Genomic DNA, 20742 nt, shown 5'->3' with positions numbered 1-20742 from the left:
AAATTTAGGTCATGTCAAATATGCCATAAACTGAAGCACAGGAAAAATCTTGAACCTGTGGACTGAATAACCCTTTAGGGTAGATGGGAGAATTTGGAATACAGAGTGACCAACTCCTGTTATAAGACCACCTTAAATGAATATGGCACACGTGACATGCGTACTAGCTCATTGGGATAATAATCAAACCGACATTAACTTTTTATCAGTATTGGGTCCCATAGCAAATAAACAGGGTAACAGTAAAGATCATACTCTAAGAATGATAGCAGTGACTTGCACAAAAAGCAAGGCAGCCGTGACACATCACCGAGAGAACTCCCTGTTTTCTCTAGTGTGTCAAGGGTTATAGGAGACTACAGTTATCTGCGTAAATACACTGAAGCAAATCCCCTGATGATGAGGGCCTATTGAACGTCAGCCCGTCTCTTGCTGCTGGATTTCGGTCTGGTGACCGTCTCCCACGGTTCTCTTGGCGGGAGGCGAGGTAGTGTGTCCACTAGTGAATCCACTGGCAGCCAGGAATCTATTTGAACTGGAGGGACCTCCAATATGGACCAGGCCTCAGCAGGATCAGAAAAGGCGCGAACAACACATCTGCGGCCATTTTTAGCGAAGGTTAACCCGAAAGGGAACAGCCATTTGTATAGCACTTTCTGACTTCTGAGTTGTTCCGTGAGGGGTCTGAGAATTCGCCTCTTCGCCAATGTGGAGGGCGCTAGATCTTGAAATAAAAGGATAACAGAGTCGGTGTACCTGATTTCCTTCTTGTTCCTTGCGGCTTGTAGGGTGGCAGCTGTGTCTCTAAAACTTAAGAGCCCACAAACCACGTCTCTCGGCGGTTCATCCGTCTTGGGTTTGGCCCTGAGGGAGCGATGAACCCGCTCAATGACAATGGAGGCTGCCCTTTGTTCCCCCAGTAGATCCGGAAATATCTTCATGACGGCAGGCTCCAGGTCTTCATTCGCCACTAACTCTGAGAGGCCTTTAAGCCGGAGATTCCTCCTCCTGCCTCTATTCTCTTGGTCCTCTATCATGAGGTGGGCAGTGTTCAGCGAGGAGGCATGTTGTTCCAGCGACCGTTCGAGTGCTGTGCTGTGAACGATAATACGATCGTGTCTCGATTCCAGCTTTTCTACCCTCTGGCCTAAGGATCTCATCTCATGGCTGAGGTCACGCATCTCCTTTATGAGCGGGGCAATCGCTTGTTGTAGCGTGGCTTTAAAAAAGGCTTTCGTGAGGGCGCCAATATTGTCTTCCCGGTCGTCTCCCGCGCACGACGCTACATCGCTCTCTGCATTCTCATCCTCTGTAGGAATTCTGTCTTTCGTCCCGCGCCATCTTGGAATCGCGCGCTGGGGACCCAGCACTTTTCTTATAGAGGTATTTATCCATCTCCGCCGGGTTTTTCTGCGAATTGGAATGTCTAGGGACTTCTCTGGGCTTGTCTCTCCCGATTTTTACCATATTGTCTCAGGTATTTCGGTGCATTAGCTGCAGAGCACGGACTTCAGAGGAAGGAGATCTCTCCTACAGCTCTGTCTCCATCAGCGGCTAGGCACCGCCCCCGAGAGGGATTTATTTTGATAGATTTAGTGTTTAGCAGTCCCTATTACTTAACCTTATAATGTGTTACTCAGCATTCCCAGGGCCCTGAATGACAAGCCTCTCTAGCTATGCTACGGAATGGAGGATTTGTCAACTTGGCTGATTTGTCAGTTGCAACTTTGCATGGATACTTGGTCATGCTTTCCAGGATCCTGTATAGTAAATCCATCCAGATATTCTATAATATGAGAGTTGGGGGTTTACCAGTGAATGAGTAGTTTGATCTGGCATTCTGTAGCCTGAGAAAGCTGGGTAACAATGTCTGTGAGGTGGTTATAAGGATGCTATATTGGTTATAGAAAATATACACCGTGTGGCCCTGATACATTGTGCGAATCTGTCATATGGTACCGTATCTGTTGTCACTAATGCAGCTCTACAGTCTTGTCGCCAGCAGTCAATCTGTCTATAAGTGGAGATCTAACACTACATGCCTAGGCGATGTCTGCAAACATGTATTAGAGGTCACACTTAGTACATATATTCTGTATACGCTATATCCATAAAATATAATATTAGGACAACTGTGAGTATATACTGTATGTATTTTAGTCTCCAGCATACCGTCACATACCTACCCAGCTTCCAAAGCTACTAAAGGCAAATCTGCACAATTATGCAGTGAAAGACAGAATTATCAGTGCATAACTAGGCAGATTTGCTATTCAGCTGTCTATAAAAGTTGGGTGACTATCCCTATAGAGCTGTGATGGAGGCCTCAATCGGCTGTGTAGACACTGCTGTCCTATGTGCTTATCTATAGTATTGGGACACTGGTATGTGTGCTGCCTCTGTCCCTGTACAACCAGTCAGTAAGTGAAGTGCAGTCGCCTGTAGCCACCGTGGGCCAGATTTATCATTAGCTCAAGTCAAAATAATGGAGTGAAAAAGTCGCAAATTTTTGCGCAATCGCTAAAACTGCTCAAAATTTTGCGACTTTTATTGGCTCTGCGCTATGCTCGCCAGTTTTCTGAAAGTGGGCGTGTTTTCTTATGTAAATTAATCTCTAGACAGATTTACTATTGCGACAATTAAAAAAATTCGCAATGAATTGCGCAATTTCACTCCAGTGAGGACCATGCTTATCTTATGCGACTTTTTAATAGAACATGCGACTTTTGTAAATCCGCTTACTGAACGATAAACTGCTACCGTCAAACCACATTTATCACAGTATAAAGGACCATTAATAAATCTGACTTTGGACATATGTAAAAGTGGAGTAAGATGTAAGTGTAATGATAAATCTGTCCCTGTGTATGTTCTGCTGCTGGTACGATGGGGGAAATTCATTATGAGGAAATTTCTCGTGCATGGCATTGGGGGACACAGCACCATGGGTATATGTCCAACTACCACTAGGAGGCGACACTAGACATAAAAAGTGTTGGCTCCTCCCCGTTGGGCTATACCCTCTCCACAGGCACTAGGCTAATCAGTCTTGTTCTAGTGTCCGTATGAGGCAGACCTGACCTGCCCTTTTTGTGCAGGTCATCCTGCTATTTTATTTTATTTTTTCTTCAATCATTTTTTATTTTTCTTCTCTGCAGGTTCCAGCCTGCTGCAGGGATGGCTCCATCGTGTTCCACTTTAGTTGCCCCCCTGCGGGCGCGTACTCAGGTACCTGGCAGCCACCCAGTCCCCAAATCTGCTTCCGCAGTGGAATTCCGGCAGTCCCACGGTTCCCGTGTTGAGTCCGCCGAGGGGGTGGTTATTGCTGAGCCTGAAGACGTCTGAGGGTGAGTATGTTAGATTAGGGTCTCCCACCCTCCTCCCTGGGCCTGGGCGCGTTCCCCCCTCTCCTCTCCTTCCCGGATACCTTCATCTCTTAGCTGTATCCTGGCCTTCCGTTTTTCCCTCTCTGGGGGTTTCTTCTCCAGTTCTCTCCCCCACCTGGCCCACGTTCGTCGCGGCAACTCCGGAGCACCTCCGCAATCGCGGCCGCGCTCAACTAATTTAGGCCCCGGCTTTTCGGACCTACTAGGCCGCAACTCCCCGCCCACTTTCTGGGCTTCCCGGGCTTGCTCCGTCACCTCCCCTCCGTGGGGGGAGCCTGGGAGGGGCCTCTCCTGCCTGCCCAATCTAGCTCCAGGTTCCCTGCTCTGTCAGAGGGGCGGTTCTTCCTTCGGCTGTCGGCTTCTTTTTTCTACACCGGGTCGCCATCTTGCTGCTCTCCTTGCTGCAGCTCCTGGGGTCTGGTAGGCAGCCTCTGGCTGAATTGCTCTGCAGGCTCCTTTTCCCCCCTCTCCCTCCCCTCTCAATTGCCGCATTCTCCTGCAGCCCTGCCACTGATCTATAGCTGCTGCAGCACCTCTTGGGAACAGTGGCATCCGGGGACAGATAGGTCAGCCCTGCTGCTCTATGAGGGCCTCCTCTCCCAGCCTCCCTATCGGATCGCCACGTATTTCACGTGCGTCCGTTGTCTACGGAGGTTTCCATGTGGTCGGCTTGTCCCCCCCCCCCCCCCTTCCACCCTTTTGTGTAGGTCCCCCCTGAATGGGCTCCCTCCCTGTCGAACCATGGGAACCTTGCCTGACTCGCCCAATCCCCGGCGGAGTCTCTGGAGCGCCACCTACAAATTGCGGTCTCCTCTCCCCCCCAGGGTCCTCCCTGCAGATGGGCCACGCTCACGCTCAGATACAGGGTCACGCAAGGAGTAGCCCACGGACCAACCTCGGGTGGCCTTAACTAGCTTCCACCCCTCCTCGGCATCCTCGGGTCGCCCCAGGACAGGCCTGAGGCTGGTGACGAAGCCTTTTCTGTCAGTTGCCTCTGGGGACACCTCTGCACCGATTCCCTCGGAACAGAGCATCAGGCGGTCTTCCACCATGCAGGATCCCTCTGTGAGGTCAAGACAAACGTGCACGGTGGTACCTACCCTACCCAGGTTTGGTACCCCTATGGTGGACTTTCAGATGGCGCTCTCCTGCCTGCACAGGTAATTACCGCACAGGTAAGGCAGCCGTCACCGTGCTTAGCAACTGGGACACCTACACGGTGTCTCTGGTACTTACGCCCTCGTAGGCTGTACACGACAGACCTTCCTGGTTCCCCTATCCAGGGGCTATGTTCTAGGCAAGCTGATAATTCAGGCAAACGCATCTTGTAGGGTTGGTAACCCTTCTCGGCCTCTAAAGGTTCTTTTGTAGTGCCTGTACCAGAGAATACAGGCCGGCTTCTATTGCCGTGGCGATTACTTCTGTCTGTTTCCAGCCGCCTTGTTACTTTCATAGGTAGAGTTCCTACACCTACTCCAGATGCTGTAGCCTTTACCTCTGGCTGGCTCTATGGTGTTCCATGTGGCACTATTTCCCCCTTTCGGGCGAGATATACAGGCCGCCTTCAATTGCCGTAGCAATTGCTCCTGTCTGTTTCCAGCCACCTTGCTCCCTTCATAGGTAGAGTACCTACACCGTCTCCTGATACTGGCGGGCTCTATTGTGTTCCGTGCGGCACTATTTCTCCCTTCCGGGCGAGATATAGAGACCACTCTCAATTGATGTTGCAATTGCCTCTGTTTGGTTCTAGTGGGCACCAAGCTGCCACCTTGCTCCCTTCATAGGTAGAGTACCTTCACTACCTCCTATCTGGCCTTATGGTGTACCTTGCGGCACTATTTCTCCCTTACCGGACAAGATATTGAGGCCACCTTGTATTGCCGTGGCCACTGCACCTACCTCATCATAGTGTGCACCAAACAGCCATCTTACTCCCTTCTTAGGTAGATTCCTGCACCGTCTCCGATGCTGCAGCCGTTACACTTGTCTGGCTCTATGGTGTACTATGCGGCCCTGTATCCCTCAGATAAAATAGAGGGCCTCCTTCAGTTGCCATTGCACTTACTTAATTGTGGTGTGCACCTGTCGTTCTTTGTGGTACCGTGTGGCCCTATTTTCCCCCTCGGAATATAGGTAGCATTGCTAACGCGGTAGCCGCTGCACTTCTCTGGTCCTAGGGTGCACCATGCGGCCACATCGCTCTAATCTTAAATCTAGTACCTCTACCCTCTCCAGATGCTGTACCCATTGCACCTGTCTGGTCGTATCTCTACACTACACAGCCGTATTTCTACTTTAACAGGTTGAGGACCTGTACCCTCCAAATGCGGTCGCATTCCCGGATGCTGTGGCTTTGTTTCCACTCTCCTTAGTGTGCAACATGCAGCCACTTTATCTCGGTTTTTAGGCGTGTATTTTTAGTACCCACGTGCTGGGCCCTATGGTGCAATCTGTTGCCCATACAGTTTCTGTATTACTGGGTGCTTTCTTCCCCGGGCTCTAATCTGTGCTGCGGATGTGGTTACTTCTCTTTTTGGTTCTTCCATACATCTGCCACTCCGTTACTGTCGTGCTGTATCGTCTTCTTGTACTTTCTCAAGGCACTGTCCACAACAGGCCATCCTGGTTTAGCATGTACATGGTAACCATATCTGGCAGGGGTGGGCCAGCCCAACCCCCACCTCCACCTTGTCGGTCTAGTGCTACTTCTGGTGTACCCAGTATATGGCTGATCTGTTCTGATCTGGTGGGTGGTCCACATACAACCAAGCTCCCTACACCATGGCCAGGTGGTTGTTGGCTTTTGTGCTAGGGTTGCTCTTGCCATCCCTATAAAATACTACTGTCTGCGGCACTCCACGTTACCCCATATTATAAAGGAGTACCCGCGTTGTTTTCTATTACAGGGCGGACCATTCCTGGTGGAGTACAGTGATCTCCACTGGATCTTCTCCTTGTTCGGGTACGTAGCTTGGTGAGCACCGGCCGCTGCAGCAGTTTTCGGCCATCACTGGATGTCCTCCGCCACACAGAATCCTTTTGGGGTCAGCGACTTTTCCTCGCTGGACGTCCTTCCTGATGAGTCAGGGACAGAACCGCTGAGCGCCACACACCTGCCCGGTAGGTGAATTTTCTGCTGATTGCTCTGGCATCGGACAGGGTTCCATAGTTCCTTCTGGGTTCGGGTGTTCCATTATATTCTCTGCTTAGTTGTACTATATGACAGAGAGCAGTTCCCTTGGACCTTGCTATTGTCTGTGCCTGTCAGGTACTTTCTCCCCCTGGGAGTCTTCTATATGTCGGTCGCAGCTGGTTTCTACATTTCGTGTAGTCATACCCAGTTTCTTTCATAGCGACTTCGCTATTCCTTATGCATATGGGTGTCTGTCGATTTAGTGGTACAACCCAAGCCGCTGTACTTGCCCTCCCCGGGACAATGTATGTAGATTGCTAGCCACTATTCTTAGAATGGCTAGTTGTCCATGACCAATTCCTTCCCATATGGTGGTTCTTTTCATTTTTTCTTGGATATTCTGGCTTTTGTTGTCCTCTGGTGGTTCAGTTCCTGGTTTCTTGTGAGCCCATACCGGGTACTCCTTTCTGGAGTCCCTGTCCCCGTTCATTTGACCACACAGATTCTGTATGATAATCATTGTTTGGGGGAGGGGGGGGGCCTGGGTTGATTGTTCCCCTTGTAGGTTCCAATAGCCTTGTGGACCTCTTGGGATTCGTGTCTATCTTCCCATCCTCCCACGTCAAGTATCTGGTATTGAGTGGTTTAGTGCTAAGGTTTGCATTTCCACCTTATGGTCTCCTTCGGGAGTGACTTCCTCCTGTTGGTAGAAACTTCCTCCTTAGACTGTTGGGAGTACTATCCTTCTCCTCCCATGTCTCTCAGTCCAGTGTGTCCCTGCTGAGATTTCCTGGGCCTGCTTCTGTTTCCCTGATACTTCATTTTGCCAGAGTTTCTCAGGTCTAGCGCTTCTCAGCGATATTTTGTTTTCAGTGGATCGTTCCTCGTCTCCTGATTTTGGGATGCCGGCCTTATCTTTTCTCTTTTCCTGGCATTTACTTACAACCCCCTCCCTTTCCAAGGGTTGGCGGTTTCCCTTAGCATCTTTGGGGTTTTCTCCTTTCAATAGGGCGCTTATCTTCATCACCTGCTTTGCGGTGGGGGGAGACCTGCTCCCTTCACATGTGAGCCTTGCTAAGGCTTCCCTCACTTGTTTGGCCTTCAGTGATTCCATGTTTCCTTGCTCCCCTGGCCTGTCAAGGTTTGGCCACAGGGTGTTTGTGCTTTTGCCTGAGTCAATTAGAATGTTAGGTAGCTCCACTACGCGGTGCTGTCCTACTTTTTCTCCAGCCTTTGGATGAGCTGGGTGTTCCCCTTTGACTTCTTCTTGCATTTGGGTCCTTCTCCCAGGCATTTGTCCTGGGGTCCTGGCAGTTTCCTTGGGGTTTCTCCCTTGTTATGAGGCTTCTTGCCTATTCCGTGCATTTCTCCTGTTGGGTCACATGGTTCTCCTGCACCTGTATGCCCAACCGGTGGCATGGCTGTTCATTTCCCACCCTCGAGGACTGCTTTGGGACGTCCCATGGTGCTGTGTCTCCCAATGCCATGCACGAGAAAATTAGATTTTTTTGTACTCTCCGTAAAATCCTTTTCTCGTAGTAGGCATTGGGGGACACAGATCCCACCCTATGTTTTTTACTTCTGCTTCTCCGGGCTGGTCTCTTGATCTTTCCCGGTACGGGAGTTGTTGGTTCCTTGCCTTTCTTCTCTCTCCTACTGCTTTTGGTACAAACTGATTAGCCTAGTGCCTGTGGAGAGGGTATAGCCCAACAGGAGGAGCCAACACTTTTTATGTCTAGTGTCGCCTCCTAGTGGTAGTTGGACATATACCCATGGTGCTGTGTCCCCCAATGCCTACTACGAGAAAAGGATTTTACGGTGAGTACAAAAAATCTAATTTTTTTAAATCAGTTTTGCAAGTGCCTGCATTGCTGCAATTTAGGCTAGATTTGGCAAATGTTGCACAATATATGATAAATCTAGTGCTTTTTCAAGTCAACACTTCTGTCTTGAGATGTTTCTTCACTTTCAATGCCATCCTTTACTGGAGTAAGAGTGAGACCATTTTTAAATAAAATAAATCCTCAGCTGATAAATCTGGCTTAAATCAGCTGGACCCACTTCTGCACCCACTTTTCAAAACTGGAGTGAATTAGATGTTTTCCATCTTTTATTCCAAAGAGTACATAAAGCACATGAAACTCAAATGTCTTCCAGGCTCAAGTGCACTACCATTGGGGGAGGAGGCATGACTGCCTCCTATGGGAAGTATACACTGCTGTACTATTTTATTTTAATTGTTTTGCAGTTGTGATATCAGGACAGTACAAGAGCAAGAAAAATGAGGAGATAATGTTAGGTTTTGTTAGTTAGGTTTTTGTTAGTTCATATTTTTTGGGGGGGATTCTGTATTTAGTGGTCCTTTAACCGCCTCCGGACCGCTTAATGCAGGAACGCGTTCCGGAGGCGGCAGCCCTGCGCAGAGTCACGCATATATGCGTCATCTCGCGAGACGTGAGATTTCCTGTGAACGCGCACACACAGTATCGGAAGGTAAGCGAGTGGATCTCCAGCCTGCCAGCGGCGATCGTTCGCTGGCAGGCTGGAGATGCGATTTTTTTAGCCCCTAACAGGTATATTAGACGCTGTTTTGATAACAGCGTCTAATATACCTGCTACCTGGTCCTCTTGTGGTCCCTTTTGCTTGGATCGACCACCAGAGGACACAGGCAGCTCAGTAATAAGTAGCATCAAACACCACTACACTACACCCCCCCCTGTCACTTATTAACCCCTTATTCACCCCTGATCACCCCATATAGACTCACTGATCACCCCCCTGTCATTGATCACCCCCCCCCTGTCATTGTTCACCCCCCTGTAAGGCTCTATTCAGACTTCCGTATGTTTTTTACGGATCCACGGATACATGGATCGGATCCGCAAAACACATACGGACATCTGAATGGAGCCTTACAGGGGGGTGATCAATGACAGGGGGGTGATCACCCCATATAGACTCCCTGATCACCCCCCTGTAAGGCTCTATTCAGACGTCCGTATGTTTTTTACGAATCCACGGATACATGGATCGGATCCGCAAAACACATACGGACATCTGAATGGAGCCTTACAGTGGGGTGATCAATGACAGGGGGTGATCACCCCATATAGACTCCCTGATCACCCCCCTGTCATTGCTCACCCCCCTGTAAGGCTCTATTCAGACGTCCGTATGTTTTTTACGGATACATGGATCGGATCCGCAAAACACATACGGACATCTGAATGGAGCCTTACAGGGGGGTGATCAATGACAGGGGGGTGATCACCCCATATAGACTCCCTGATCACCCCCCTTTCATTGCTCACCCCCCTGTAAGGCTCTATTCAGACGTCCCTATGTTTTTTACGGATCCACGGATACATGGATCGGATCTGCAAAACACATACGGACATCTGAATGGAGCCTTACAGGGGGGTGATCACCCCATATAGACTCCCTGATCACCCCCCTGTCATTGATCACCCCCCTGTCATTGCTCATCCCCTGTAAGGGTCTATTCAGACGCCCGTATGTTTTTTACGAATCCATGGATCGGATCCGCAAAACACATACGGACGTCTGAATGGAGCCTTACAGGGGGGTGATCAATGACAGGGGGGTGATCATCCCATATAGACTCCCTGATCACCCCCCTGTAAGGCTCCATTCAGACATTTTTTTGGCCCAAGTTAGCGGAAATTGTTTTTTTTTTTTTCTTACAAAGTCTCATATTCCACTAACTTGTGTCAAAAAATAAAATCTCACATGAACTCACCATACCCCTCACAGAATCCAAATGCGTAAAAATTTTTAGACATTTATATTCCAGACTTCTTCTCACGCTTTAGGGCCCCTAAAATGCCAGGGCAGTATAAATACCCCACATGTGACCCCATTTCGGAAAGAAGACACCCCAAGGTATTCCGTGAGGGGCATATTGAGTCCATGAAAGATTGAAATTTTTGTCCCAAGTTAGCGGAAAGGGAGACTTTGTGAGAAAAAACAAAAAAAAAATCAATTTCCGCTAACTTGTGCCAAAAAAATAAAATTTCGATGAACTCGCCATGCCCCTCATTGAATACCTTGGGGTGTCTTCTTTCCAAAATGGGGTCACATGTGGGGTATTTATACTGCCCTGGCATTTTAGGGGCCCTAAAGCGTGAGAAGAAGTCTGGGATCCAAATGTCTAAAAATGCCCTCATAAAAGGAATTTGGGCCCCTTTGCGCATCTAGGCTGCAAAAAAGTGTCACACATGTGGTATTGCCGTACTCTGGAGAAGTTGGGCAATGTGTTTTGGGGAGTCATTTTACATATACCCATGCTGGGTGAGATAAATATCTTGGTCAAATGCCAACTTTGTATAAAAAAAAATGGGAAAAGTTGTCTTTTGCCAAGATATTTCTCTCACCCAGCATGGGTATATGTAAAATGACACCCCAAAACACATTGCCCAACTTCTCCTGAGTACGGCAATACCACATGTGTGACACTTTTTTGCAGCCTAGGTGGGCAAAGGGGTCCACATTCCAAAGAGCACCTTTCGGATTTCACCGGCCATTTTTTACAGATTTTGATTTCAAACTACTTACCACACATTAGGGCCCCTAGAATGCCAGGGCAGTATAACTACCCCACAAGTGACCCCATTTTGGAAAGAAGACACCCCAAGGTATTCCGTGAGGGGCATGGCGAGTTCCTAGAAAAAAAATTTTTTTGTCACAAGTTAGCGGAAAATGCTGATTTTTTTATTTTTTTTTCTTACAATGTATCATATTCCACTAACTTGTGACAACAAATAAAAACTTCCATGAACTCACTATGCCCATCACGAAATACCTTGGGGTGTCTTCTTTCCAAAATGGGGTCACTTGTGGGGTAGTTATACTGCCCTGGGATTCTAGGGGCCCTAATGTGTGGTAAGTAGTTTGAAATCAAAATCTGTAAAAAATGGCCGGTGGAATCAGAAAGGTGCTCTTTGGAATGTGGGCCCCTTTGCCCACCTAGGCTGCAAAAAAGTGTCACACATGTGGTATTGCCGTACTCAGGAGAAGTTGGGCAATGTGTTTTGGGGTGTCATTTTACATATACCCATGCTGGGTGAGATAAATATCTTGGTCAAATGACAACTTGTTCTATGAACTCACTATGCCCATCAGCGAATACCTTAGGGTGTCTACTTTCCGAAATGGGGTCATTTGTGGGGTGTTTGTACTGTCTGGCCATTGTAGAACCTCAGGAAACATGACAGGTGCTCAGAAAGTCAGAGCTGCTTCAAAAAGCGGAAATTCACATTTTTGTACCATAGTTTGTAACCCAAACCATTTTTTTTTTTACCCAAACATTTTTTTTTTTATCAAAGACATGTAGAACAATAAATTTAGAGAAAAATTTATATATGGATGTCGTTTTTTTTTGCAAAATTTTACAACTGTAAGTGAAAAATGTCATTTTTTTGCAAGAAATCGTTAAATTTCGATTAATAACAAAAAAAGTAAAGATTTCAGCAGCAATGAAATACCACCAAATGAAAACTCTATTAGTGAGAAGAAAAGGAGGTAAAATTCATTTGGGTGGTAAGTTGCATGACCGAGCAATAAACGGTGAAAGTAGTGTAGTGCAGAAGTGTAAAAAGTGGCCTGGTCATTAAGGGTGTTTAAGCTAGGGGGGCTGAAGTGGTTAAAAAGGATGGATTTGTGGCATACCCACAGGAAATGCCATAAATATGATAAATTAGGTACCCCATCCAACCTGGTGAGGCAGCCACCACATCTAGGCAGAGGGTGGTGAAGGGGGCTGCACATGTGCATGACTCTCTTCAGCCACTTCCATGAGTTACTGAAGCATCTGAGCACCCTCTTCATGTAGGTGTTCTTTAGATGCAGGTCTCAGAAGTGGGATCCACATAGATCAGACATTTGTCATATCCTTGGCCATGCCATACACTTGTTAGGAATAACTATACTTGTGATGCTATTCATTATTTGTACTTTTATTTTTTTTACAGGGCATTAGTGCTTTTTTAGTTGAGATGCCGACCCCAGGCCTTTCACTTGGAAAGAAAGAAGATAAGTTAGGAATCCGCGCCTCTTCCACTGCCAATCTGATTTTTGAAGACTGCCGCATACCATGTGAGAACCTTCTAGGACAGTCTGGAATGGGCTTCAAAATTGCTATGGTAAATAGTTTTCTGCATTATTTAGGTATCAGTTTCTATGTATTATAATTGTTTTAACTTATTCACTTCTTTTAGCAAACTTTAGATTCCGGGAGGATTGGCATTGCATCTCAGGCTCTTGGCATTGCTCAGGCCGCTCTGGACTGTGCTGTAGACTATGCAGAGAAGAGGATCGCATTTGGAGCACCAATCACCAAATTGCAAGCCATCCAGGTACAGAACCTAAATAGCTACTTATCACCTTTATTAGCTGCTGTCCATTCGTTTTCATCCGTTTCTCTCCGCCTCACAGTTTAAGCTGGCAGACATGGCCCTAGCATTGGAGAGTGCAAGGCTCCTCACCTGGAGAGCAGCAATGCTGAAGGATAACAAGAAGCCTTTTACCAAGGTTAGAGGTCATCCATCTTGATTTATAATACATTGCTATATCCTGCCTTGTAACAATATATATTTTCTTTTATTAGGAAGCTGCAATGGCAAAACTAGCGGCATCTGAAGCCGCTACAAAGATATCACACCAGGTATGATTAGAAACTTGCTACAAATAACATACATGGGGCTTATGCCTTTTTTATTATTCAAGTGTTTTATTGGGGTTTTGGTATAATTTTTTGTCAACAAATAATACAATCTCGGTAAAGACATAATAAAGGAGAACACATATATCTTCCTATGTCCATAAATGTCAAACCATGCAACAAACATGGATGAGTGCGAGTAATCATACATAAAGCATAACAACTGTTTGAGTGACAAGAAAGAAAAAAGAAAGGAAAGGAAACAAAAAGCGAGTAGGAGAGGGGAAGGGAAAGGGTGGTAGAAGGCAGAATGTGTTTGACTCAGCTGTAGGTTACGGAACATCTTCGAGGAACGAAACGTATCCCTACAGACTCCAGGTTCTCAGAAATCGCGAAGAGCCTGAGGGGGTTAGGATAATTAGATCCCCCTCCGCTGATATAGGGAGACATCCTCGAACAATTTGTCTAGTGAGGGTGGAGAGGGGGATTTACAGTGTCGTGGGATGACTGCTTTTGCTGCCTGAACTATATACTTAAAGGGAACCTGTCACTGGGATTTTGTGTATAGAGCTGAGGATATGGGTTGCTAGATGGCCGCTAGCACATCCGCAATACCCAGTCCACATAGCTCTCTGTGCTTTTATTGTGGAAAAAAAACGATTTGATACATATGCAAATTATACTATTCAAAAAGGTAATCCTAAAACATAACATTTATTAGTAATACAAATCAAATAAGTTGTATCCAAAAATAAAGTGCAAAACAAAATCGGCAATTGGGATCAAGGGTAAATGAACCCCCGATTATACAACCATAAGTATCCCAAAAGAAAGAAAGAATATAAATAAATAAAGTGCACAGCGGAACTAATAACCAGCACGTCCTACCGGTACCAAGGGACGGTCATCAGATCCTTCTCCGATAACTTGAGCCGTATCGTACCCATCTGAGGATGATGTCCAATCAACGTAAAGATGGCAGTGATACTCAGCTATGTAGGGTCCCTATTCATGCCCTGTAGCTAGCTAACCGCTTCACCCTGATACTAGGAAATATGTAGCAGCCTGACCACAGGGCACTCGTCCTAATAAGGGCGACCCCGTCCGGAACCTGTCCCTCAGCAATAAAAATCTATATGTCCCTATATGTACATGAAACACTCTACACGCATGTTTCACTGCCAGGACAAAAGCAGTTCATCAGGGGAGATGGAAAGGTATTAGGAATCAATACATAAGGATAAACTATTGATCCCATACAGCAAGTTAAAGATTGTATTTCTGCTGGTAAAGAGGGGTACCAAGGTGGTGGGACCCCCCAAGGGCAACCTCAAAAATGGGAGGTAAAGGTGGTGCAGGTTAAAGATAAAAAATGCCTGCACATGGGACGCCAACTAAACTGGCGCTCCCACCTCATTTAAATAGTTACCTTTCTCTGCCTGCCGCCACCTGTGATACCAATAACCAATGAGCGCGCCCGCCTGCACGGCGCGTGCGCTCATCACAGATCCAAAGCGAGGCATGAAGCGCAGGGAAGTGCCAAAAGGAACTGAGCACTCCCGCGCATGCGCGATCTCGCACTAAATATCGCGAGATCGCGTCTGCCGGCCTGAACGACCATGGCATTAGGGGTAATCACCGATACCTATTACTCCTATGTGCTCTCAGGCTGCGAAACAATAGGACATCATGCCGCAACCGGAGCACGTCGGCCCACAATTAGACCTTATTGAAACATGGTATTAAAAGCAATATGCAATAATCAAAACAAAAAGAAAACTGGATAATGGCCTAACAACAAAAACATTGACCATTGGCACTAGCTAATAGGCATTATAGTGATCTTTTTCCAAAAGGTAAAAAAATAATGGCATAGTGAATAAATTAAATTCTTTAAACTATAAATGATAGTAAAACCAGACAAAAGATAGAAGACCATCATTAATGTAGGGGAAGGATACAGCCTCTAGTTTATATGGTACAGTAACAAAGTCATGGGCATTGAAAAACAGTTCATGAGTACTAAGGGAAGAGAGGAACGAACCTCTCCATTTGAGGAACAGTCACCAAGGGTGATTGCTTATTTACAAAAAACAACTAAAGTTTAGTTGTTCATTAAGCCCTGTCGGGGTGACCGTCCGTAGGAGAAAAATCCAACGTGCCTCACGCTGTAATAAAATCTTGTCCCAGTCCCCACTACGTTTAGGGGGACTAACAGTTTCAATGCCCATGACTCTGATAACCCTAGGGTCTCCCTGATGGAAGTCGCATACATGGCGAGCGACCGCTGTGTCTCGCCGCTTTTCAATATCCAAGAGATGTTCTCCTACACGTCGACGAAGCTCCCGTTTCGTTTTTCCTATGTATTCCTTTTGACAAATACACGTAATTTTATATATTACACCAGAAGTCCGACATGAAATAAAATCACTGATGATAAAGCTGCGTTTTAAATTGCTGCTGCTAAAAGTTTTACCCGTGGTAATACTGTCACAGGCCACACAGCCACTACATTTAAAACATCCTATAGGTCGGCAACTCAACCAGGTGTTTGGTGTAACAAGTGGGGAAAAGTGACTGTGCACTAGTAGATCCTTGAGGCTCTGGCCCCTCCTGAAGGTCACCTGTGGATACTCGTGTAAGACATCACTAACATCCGGGTCCATCAGAAGAATCGGCCAGTGTCGCCCAAGGATCTCACGTGATTCATTAGAAGAACCATCAAATGTGGTAATGAATCGTATCTTTTTATCTCCTTCCTGCTTCTTTTTGGGTATCAGGAGTGTATCTCTTGGAGTATTAACCGCCCTCTGAAAAGCCTTTTTCAGAACTTGATCAGGGTAACCCCTAGCACGAAATCTTCGTCGGAGATCAACAGCCTGATGTCTAAATTCTTGTTCTTCTGAACAATTCCTCCGCAGACGTAAATATTGTCCGTAGGGAATTCCTCTTTTCAGTGGTAATGGATGACTACTTTGCCAGTGAAGAACCGAATTTGTGGCTGTTGATTTCCGAAAAATGTTCGTGGAAAGTTCGCCCCCACCTTTCTTAGATATTCGTACATCCAAGAAGGGAAGTGATTGTTTATCAACCTCATAGGTGAAGCGGAGGCCAATAATGTTGTTGAGACATTCCACAAAAAGTTTAAAGGCCGATTCACTGGCATTCCAGATTATGAGGATATCATCGATGTACCGGGCCCATAATAATATGGGCCCGGTCATCGAATCACCCTCGCCAAAGATAGTGGTAGCCTCTCACCAGCCCAGGAGCAGGTTTGCATAAGACGGCGCACAGGAACATCCCATGGCCGTGCCCCTGAGCTGGTGGTACAGGCGGCCATCAAACATAAAAAAGTTATGAGTGAGCAAAAACTTGAGTAATCGGAGAACAAACTCATTATGCGCGGAGAATTGTTGTCCGCACATGCTCAGGTAATAGCTCACTGCCTTGAGTCCTGCCTCGTGTGGTATGGAGGAATAGAGAGCCTCCACATCCACACTGGCTAGAAGGGAACTGTCTTCAATAGATATCCTATCCACCCGTTTCAAAAGGTCCATGGTATCTCGGGTAAAGGACGGGAGTGCGGTTACAAATGGCATCAATATCTGATCAATGTAGACCCCCAAGTTTTGTCCTATACTCCCAATGCTGGCCACAATTGATCTTCCTTTAAGTGGCCTGAGGCCTTTGTGAATTTTAGGGAGACTATAAAAAGTGGCCGTTACTGGATACTTGGGGTACAGGAAGTCAAATTCCTTTTGGGAGATAAGATTTTTTACTCTACCTTCAGACAGAATATCCCTAAGCTCCACCAGATATAGTGCTGTAGGATTTGAAGTCAACATCTGATAGTTGTTCTTATCTTTCAATATCTGCTCACACATGGACTGATAACCTTGTCTATTCATGATCACCGTATTTCCGCCCTTATCGGATGGTTTTATAACAATGCCCTTATCTTCTCTTAGAGCAGTAATTGCACGATGTTCATCAGAGGAACAGTTATTAAATCTCCCGTCCTTTACCCGAGATACCATGGACCTTTTGAAACGAGTGGATGGGATATATGTTGAAGACCGTTCCCTTCTAGCCAGTGTGGATGTGGAGGCTCTCTATTCCTCCATACCACACGAGGCAGTACTCAAGGCAGTGAGCTATTACCTGAGCATGTGCGGACAACAATTCTCCACGCATAATGAGTTTGTTCTCAGATTACTCAAGTTTTTGCTCACTCATAACTTTTTTATGTTTGGCCGCCTGTACCACCAGCTCAGGGGCACGGCCATGGGATGTTCCTGTGCGCCGTCTTATGCAAACCTGCTCCTGGGCTGGTGGGAGGCTACCACTGTCTTTGGCGAGGGTGATTCGATGACCGGGCCCATATTATTATGGGCCCGGTACATCGATGATATCCTCATAATCTGGAATGCCAGTGAATCGGCCTTTAAACTTTTTGTGGAATGTCTCAACAACAACATTATTGGCCTCCGCTTCACCTATGAGGTTGATAAACAATCACTTCCCTTCTTGGATGTACGAATATCTAAGAAAGGTGGGTGCGAACTTTCCACGAACATTTTTCGGAAATCAACAGCCACAAATTCGGTTCTTCACTGGCAAAGTAGTCATCCATTGCCACTGAAAAGAGGAATTCCCTACGGACAATATTTACGTCTGCGGAGGAATTGTTCAGAAGAACAAGAATTTAGACATCAGGCTGTTGATCTCCGACGAAGATTTCGTGCTAGGGGTTACCCTGATCAAGTTCTGAAAAAGGCTTTTCTGAGGACAGTTAATACTCCAAGAGATACACTCCTAATACCCAAAAGGAAGCAGGAAGGAGATAAAAAGATACGATTCATTACCACATTTGATGGTTCTTCTAATGAATCACGTGAGATCCTTGGGCGACACTGGTGGATGTTCGTGATGTCTTACACGAGTATCCACAGGTGACCTTCAGGAGGGGCCAGAGCCGCAAGGATCTACTAGTGCACAGTCACTTTTCCCCACTTGTTACACCAAACACCTGGTTGAGTTGCCGACCTATAGGATGTTTTAAATGTAGTGGCTGCGTGGCCTGTGACAGTATTACCACGGGTAAAACTTTTACCAGCAGCAATTTAAAACGCAGCTTTATCATCAGGGATTTTATTTCATGTCGGACTTCTGGTGTAATATATAAAATTACGTGTATTTGTCAAAAGGAATACATAGGAAAAAACAAAACGGGAGCTTCGTCGACGTGTAGGAGAACATCTCTTGGATATTGAAAAGCGGCGAGACACAGCGGTCGCTCGCCATGTATGCGACTTCCATCAGGGAGACCCTAGGGTTATCAGAGTCATGGGCATTGAAACTGTTAGTCCCCCTAAACGTGGTGGGGACTGGGACAAGATTTTATTACAGCGTGAGGCACGTTGGATTTTTCTCCTACGGACGGTCACCCCGACAGGGCTTAATGAACAACTAAACTTTAGTTGTTTTTTGTAAATAAGCAATCACCCTTGGTGACTGTTCCTCTAATGGAGAGGTTCGTTCCTCTCTTCCCTTAGTACTCATGAACTGTTTTTCAATGCCCATGACTTTGTTACTGTACCATATAAACTAGGGGCTGTATCCTTCCCCTACATTAATGATGGTCTTCTATCTTTTGTCTGGTTTTACTATCATTTATAATTTAAAGAATTTAATTTATTCACTATGCCATTATTTTTTTACCTTTTGGAAGAAGATCACTATAATGCCTATTAGCTAGTGCTAATGGTCAATGTTTTTGTTGTTAGGCCATTATCCAGTTTTCTTTTTGTTTTGATTATTGCATATTGCTTTTAATACCATGTTTCAATAAGGTCTAATTGTGGGCCGACGTGCTCCGGTTGCGGCATGATGTCCTATTGTTTCGCAGCCTGAGAGCACATAGGAGTAATAGGTATCGGTGATTACCCCTAATGCCATGGTCGTTCAGGCCGGCAGACGCGATCTCGCGATATTTAGTGCGAGATCGCGCATGCGCGGGAGTGCTCAGTTCCTTTTGGCACTTCCCTGCGCTTCATGCTTCGCTTTGGATCTGTGATGAGCGCACGCGCCGTGCAGGCGGGCGCGTGCGCTCATTGGTTATTGGTATCACAGGTGGCGGCAGGCAGAGCAAGGTAACTATTTAAATGAGGTGGGAGCGCCAGTTTAGTTGGCGTCCCATGTGCAGGGATTTTTTATCTTTAACCTGCACCACCTTTACCTCCCATTTTTGAGGTTGCCCTTGGGGGGTCCCACCACCTTGGTACCCCTCTTTACCAGCAGACGTACAATCTTTAAAGGGGTTGTCCGGGATTGGGGACATTGTTGTAAGGGTACAACAAGCACATAAATATTACATACATTCCTGTCCTACCTTTGCCAGAGTTTTCTGATGCCCTGTATTTCTTTCATAAATTCTCAGCTGGAAGTTCAGATTTTCAAAGATTCAGTGACGTACCGACTCCTTACTGGTGTGCTAAACCTCTTCCTTCCGCTTAGCAAGGAGCCCAGTGACGTCACCAGCACACAGGATCGTTCTGCAGCTAGCAAGGAGGCTGTCAGTAGGAGGGAAATGTCGGAGCTAATCCACGTCCCTCTGTGACATCACCGGGCACAGAGGGCGTTAGTCTGAGAGGAAGGAGGCAGTATTGGAGGAGGGAACTCGCCTCACTAAGGAACGCCCCCCTCTGCCGATGATGTCACCGGCCATAGAGGAGTGTTATCAGGAGTAGAAGGAGGCTCTATTGGAGGCAGCAAACTATGCTATTTAGCATAGTGCACGCCTCCCATGGTCATTTGCAATGAATGGGATGTGCTACAGCTCCCTGCCACTATTGTCTTTTATGCAATGCTAGCAGAGAGCAGATACATGGAAGCAGGGAGGGATTCAGTTTGTAGGCTTAGAAAAAGGTGGTTTTAGGGGAGGAATACTGATGAGGAGTATGAGTGGCAGGAGGCGGAATACTGATTAGGGGGAGTGGAAAGGCTTGTAAGATCCAGCTGCAGAGTCACGCAGCCTTGTGGGACCCATAAGGCAGTGTGGCCGGAAATGACATAGCACAGGAGCTGCTATGTAAACAATACTGACAGCAGTATTAGAGACTCATAGGAGCAAAGAGGATGAAAAAAAAAATACACAGAGCATCAGAATGACTTTACTGCGTAATATCAAGGTGATTATTAACGTTTTTAAAAATTACTTTGATCCCGGACAACTCCTTTAACTTGCTGTATGGGATCGATAGTTTATCCTTATGTATTGATTCCTAATACCTTTCCATCTCCCCTGATGAACTGCTTTTGTCCTGGCAGTGAAACATGCGTGTAGGGAGTGTTTCGTGTACATATACAGTCATGTGAAAAAATTAGGACACCCTTTGAAAGCATGTGGTTTTTTGTAACATTTTTAATAAATGGTTATTTCATCTCCGTTTCAACAATACAGAGAGATTAAAGTAATCCGACTAAACAAAGAAAACTGAAGAAAAGTCTTTTCAAGATCTTCTGTAAATGTCATTCTACA

The 20742-nt window shown here is 46.3% G+C and overlaps 1 protein-coding gene across 1 annotated transcript in view; it reads left to right on the top strand.

Annotated features, from left to right (window-relative positions):
- Positions 1 to 20742, top strand: part of ACADS (acyl-CoA dehydrogenase short chain) — a 70434-nt gene that overhangs the window by 35517 nt on the left and 14175 nt on the right. Inside the window, exons 6-9 of the mRNA XM_040416493.1 lie at positions 12511 to 12681; positions 12757 to 12894; positions 12974 to 13069; positions 13146 to 13202. Of these exons, the coding sequence (XP_040272427.1) occupies positions 12511 to 12681; positions 12757 to 12894; positions 12974 to 13069; positions 13146 to 13202 (462 nt within the window). The remainder of the gene's footprint in view (positions 1 to 12510; positions 12682 to 12756; positions 12895 to 12973; positions 13070 to 13145; positions 13203 to 20742) is intronic.

The sequence above is a fragment of the Bufo bufo genome, chromosome 2 (assembly GCF_905171765.1).
Source record: "Bufo bufo chromosome 2, aBufBuf1.1, whole genome shotgun sequence".
NCBI lineage: Eukaryota > Metazoa > Chordata > Amphibia > Anura > Bufonidae > Bufo > Bufo bufo.
This window is presented reverse-complemented; position numbering and strand designations above follow the sequence as displayed.